Raw genomic sequence first — 5,287 nt, forward strand, 5'->3', positions numbered from 1 at the left:
GAGAGAGAGAGAGAGAGAGAGAGAGAGAGAGAGAGAGAGAGAGAGAGAGAGAGAGAGAGAGAGAGAGAGAGATATTAATCACTTTTCTAAGGGTAAGTAGGGGTTCCAGAAACAACATTTATTATATATTTGTGGATTTGTATTATATATTTCTATCGGTTCCTTATAGGACAACTCACTGTGCTTAGAAATCTGTTACCTAGGTATTTAAATAAAAACAACTAAATACCACATACCCACCTGCTATGGTATGCTAAATATTATTCGGTATGCTCAATCATTGAATATCTTTTCCGAAGGAATTGAGTTCACCAATTTACTTAGCTATGATGATCAGGTGGCATGAATGGTATTATATTTATTAAATCAAGTTTCCAGTATAAAATAACTAGATTTATTTCGGGTAATTACAAATAACGTATAATTACATGTGAAAGCGCATAAACAGCAGGCTGATATAGTCTATTGACATGAAATTGAGAATACTAGTAATATTCTACTGAATCTACTATTTATATAATATTATATAGATTCGAACTTGGAGTTTGTAGCGCAGTACCTCACAACTGAGGTACCCACTCCCAAATGTATCTTCATCATACGATGAATTATAGTAAAATGAAAAACAAAGTAACTATTATAATTTTGAGCTCTGTAAAGTACAGTAAAATTAAAGAGATATATTTCATAGATAAAAAAAAAAAAATTTCGGCCGAATAAAATGTATTATGAAATATTGATTAACCATTAAAAGGCTAATGGTAAAAGAGTAATAATAAAAAAATGCTTCGATCGTTTAATGATAAATTACATCAACAGAGTATACAGTGGTTAATCTAATCCCATTCGTGTCTCTTGAGATGTTATATTAATGCATAGGCTGGCTTTAATATATATCTAAGTCCTTTAGGATTTTCCCATATGGATGATATCCCTAGATGGCTCTAGTAATTTATAGCAACAATTAGGAACTGCCCGATAAGGGAAGATAGCATGGAGAGAGCCGTTGGTTCATCGTGCCACGTTGCTTTGCTGGCTGTATATTCATTCTTGAACACGTTATTAAGTTGTAGTTAGGGATGTAAGAATGTTATATTTATTAATATATTTTTTTATATTTAATTCTTCTATTTTAACTTATTCATTTTCTTATATACTAATGTAAATATATGTCGAGTTGTGTTTTGAAATTCCAGTTAAATATTACCTATGCGCGAAACCATACTATATTTTGATGTATGTTTATTATTACTACAATTAAAATTTTAGGTATTAATTTTGTAGATCCTTTTTAGTTTATATTTGTTAAAGAAAAAAAGATAATGTATTGGGTAAGTAGATACAAAATATTTTGAGAGAGTTAAAAAGAAAATGAAACATTTTTTTTTTTAATATTAGAAAGGAAAAAGAACGAAGAACAAAAATAAATCATAATTTACTAAAATGTATTTTAAATTATACTAGAAACTGTTCGTAGATTCCGATTGCATCCCTGCAGACCTTAACATCCCATTCGTTGCAGATTTGGCCCAAAACAGATACGCGTCTTTTCATTCCAAACTCCTTAACCATCCCAACCCATTAATTCTTAATCTTTCATCCTTAGCAATCCCTGATAATCCTCCGAGGCGTCTGAAAAGAAATGGCCACGGGACCTTCTAACTTAAATTAATGTTTGAAGTACCACTAATGGATGGTTCCTTCCCAAGATTTTCAAGTGTATATGAAACATACAACATATTTACTTATGTATTATTTTGTACAGCTGTAAATTACATTAAATAAATAAATAAAAATAAATTATACTATTCATATATATGTACACATGTTTAAAAATAATTGTCCTACTAGCTATATGAGTATTAGATTAGATATTTTAATGAATAAAAAATTATATAATATATTTTTAAAAACATATTTATTTCTGCAAATACACGATGACGGTGATGATAAATATTAACATTTAAAACTATAATCCTCCAATAAATCTAATAAAGAGAATAAATAAAAATAAAGATCTACTGACAGAAAATTGTTTTAAAAAAGTACTGTTAAGAATTCGAAAATAAAACTTTATATTGGAACATACAATCTGATTTTTCATTATAATTATGTTAAATGTTTTATTTGGATTAGGTTACAATCATTAATAAATCGTTTAACCTACAAACCTGTGTATACTGATTCAAAGTTGTTTGACAAGAAAGATAAGTGACCCGACCATGTGTCGGAGTATTAAATTTATCATCTTACTAGGTAAATGTAATTCAAGTCGCGTCACAACTCTGTAAATAACTCAAGATTTATTGTTATTGGATCCCATAATATAGATTTAAAACACAAGTATAATAATATTTAGAAAATATTATGGTCATAAATGTATAATAATAATTTATAATATATAAAACTCGATCAAATGATTGTAATAGAAACCTGGAAAATTATCCAAGCTATAATTATTAAATTTTCAGTAAATTGTATTCAAACGAATAAAATAAATAAATTAATCAAGTTTTGTAAATCCTTTATATTGATTTTTACATTAGAATTTAATAATTAATACTTTTTTTTTTCAATTATTTCTCTTAAATTCCGGTTTTCAATTTTTTTGTAATCTGTAATTTATTTTAAAGGGTATCTGTAATGTTCAAGGGAACCGTTGGAAGATATTTATAATTTCACTAAAAAAAAAAAAAATGGATATTTTTGACGATATTTCACTAAATAAGAGGTAATAACGAAATTTTATTACTTCTTTTGGGAAAACGATCAATTTTGAAAGAGAATCAAATATTATGAAGTAGAATGTAAAAAATTTTTTTATATAATTAAAAAAAAAATATATCGACTATATATTATATAAGTCAAGGTATTCAGGCAGAGATATTTTTTTGGAGTTATTTAGATAAAATTGATATCAGATTTATTTTTGCTGGCGTTCTAGACTGTTGAAAATAAGCAAAAAAGACTAAGAGACATCACCTGGCCGAGAAAGAGATTAATTTTAAAGGTGTAACTTCGTTAAATCGTCAGGGTAAAGTTTTAATTAAAAGTTAGGAACGTAATAGAAACAAAGTTACATACTTATCTTGGAGCTAGTCCTGTCACTGACTGTCACAACTTGTAACATGGAGGAGGAACGCAAGTGTCACAGAACACAGGCGGAGCGTACACTAATCACAACACCGAGGCTGATAGCGGGGCAAGACTGAGTCAAGATAAGGACTGAGTCAGCGGGGGCAGTCCATTGACGTAACCAGTTCTACGAGCTATCGTAACTGGTTACCGGTGGGTGGCATTCCACCTCCTCTCCCTATATCAGCTGTGGGAAGAGCACTTCTCATTTCACTTGCTCCTTTGCCTCATTACGAGATTAAAAGAAGAATAATCGCCCTATAATATTCTCAACCATTCCTCTTAACAGGAAAACCTTAAAAAAAATAATTTGGTACATTTTATAATTTTAAAAAGTCCCAAAGTACGAACTTACTCCAAAGAAATGGGGTCAGAGTCTTAATGAATTTATCCTTCTAGTGTTTAAATTAAACGGCTCTTAGGATAAGAGAATAAATTCAGTTTCCCCTAAATTTCAGACTAGCAATGATTTTTTTAATTGGTTAAAATTTTACTAAGTTGTGGATTTGTTTCTAAAAAATCAAGAGAGTAAAATAAGGATGAAACGTCGAATGAATAAATAATAAAATTGATATTTTTTATAAAGAACTTTTAGGAACTGAAGAGAATTTTTTTCTGTTGTTTTAAACAAATTGTAATTATTTAAATTAGGAAAAATATTACATAAAGAATATTAAGTATACGGCCCTAAAAGTTTAAGGTAGTGTTTCCTTAAGCGTATACCAGCGGTGCCGTATACGAATGTCTCTTTCTTAAAATATTACAAAAAGAAAACATTAAAAAAATAAAATAGTAAATGTACGATGCATTCCTTACAAGTGAAAATATCCATAGCATGTGGTTATAACCTATTAAAATTGTCTTTTTTCTTCTAAACTCCCCTCTCTCGGCCAACAGATTGTTGTAGCAAAGAAGCACCTGTGTAGCTGTAGATAAATATTAATATGACAAAAAAAGGACTTCAGAGGTAAAATTAATCGGCAATAGTGACGAATATTTCTGGAACCGTGATTTTCAGAGTCTTACCAATTTATTATCCTTAACGAATATTGCTACCACGGTTATAACGACTCATTGGCATATAATGCAATCATCGACGGAATACAGTAGTTTATTGGTGTTTGGCAGCAATAATTGATATTTTAAAAAAATCCTATTTCACAATTACATGATTTGTATTATAACTGCTAATAACGACGATCGGTTATGATGACCGAATAATAACGGGTTCCTTGGAGGTCGTTATAGCCCCGTATCTTGTGTACGAGTAATATAAAACGCAAGTTAGCAAACGCTGTTTTTATTAAAGGTATTATTATAAACAGCCTTCAACAACTATAGTCATAAACTATATAGTTGTTGAATATGGCCTATCAAGTTTGACCTAAGTAGCCGCTTTGGATTCAGAGGAAATGACCTTTTCTTTGTCTCCTTGAACAAAGTGCATTTACTTTTCACTGTTTTTCTTCATTTCCTGCATTTACAACGACCCTAGAGATAATTACGTAGAAACATTTATTTAATTTTTGCTCAACAAGGGTACCGCGAATCTTTTTAAACCAAGAATAGTACAGTTGTGAAAAAAATCAGAGAACAGCTTGGTTAAGTGGTTAGGAAAATAATTTTCTTCCTTAATAATATATGTATAGTTGTTTTGAAATATAAAAAGATTAACTTCATCTCAAAGCAGAGCGATAAGTAAAAGTTGTATGATGCGCGCACCAGACTTTTTTTTTTATACTTAATAATTTTCAGGCAAGATATGGTCTTACCCCTTTTCATCTCGGCTTACCACAACACAAAAAATTTAAGGGGTAAGAGCACACTTAAGCTTAAATCTTAGTGATTTCAAAATTTTGCGACTGTTAATACTTAATGCATAAATTAACTTGGATTAAGTTAATTAATACTTAACCCATAAATTAACTTAGATTAATTCGGCTGAAAAAAAATTAAAACATCTAACTTTACAAGCTATCAAAATCAGGAAAGAAAATTACATCCAATATGTACAAATATCAAAATGTGACCAACTTTTCAACGAAAAGGTACTTGCCTAGTTTTCCACAATAGCTTCTGAGCTTTAAGATGTCATTAATTATTTTTTCAAAATCTGTTACAAATCACCATACTGATTTTAATAAAAGGGTCC

The 5,287-nt window shown here is 29.5% G+C and overlaps 1 protein-coding gene across 4 annotated transcripts in view; it reads right to left on the minus strand.

Moving 5' to 3' along the window:
• Positions 1-5,287, minus strand: part of LOC106683081 (growth factor receptor-bound protein 14) — a 361,363-nt gene that overhangs the window by 121,807 nt on the left and 234,269 nt on the right. The window contains exon 1 of one of the 4 annotated variants that reach the window (XM_014424310.2): positions 3,085-3,239. The exons of the other annotated variants lie outside the window; for them this stretch is intronic. Within the exon in view, the coding sequence (XP_014279796.1) occupies positions 3,085-3,130 (46 nt within the window). The 5' untranslated portion in view covers positions 3,131-3,239. Of the gene's footprint in view, positions 1-3,084; positions 3,240-5,287 lie in introns of those variants that run through there. 4 annotated transcript variants of the gene reach the window in all.

Source organism: Halyomorpha halys, unplaced genomic scaffold (genome assembly GCF_000696795.3).
Source record: "Halyomorpha halys isolate HHAL.00 unplaced genomic scaffold, Hhal_1.1 Scaffold463.1, whole genome shotgun sequence".
NCBI lineage: Eukaryota > Metazoa > Arthropoda > Insecta > Hemiptera > Pentatomidae > Halyomorpha > Halyomorpha halys.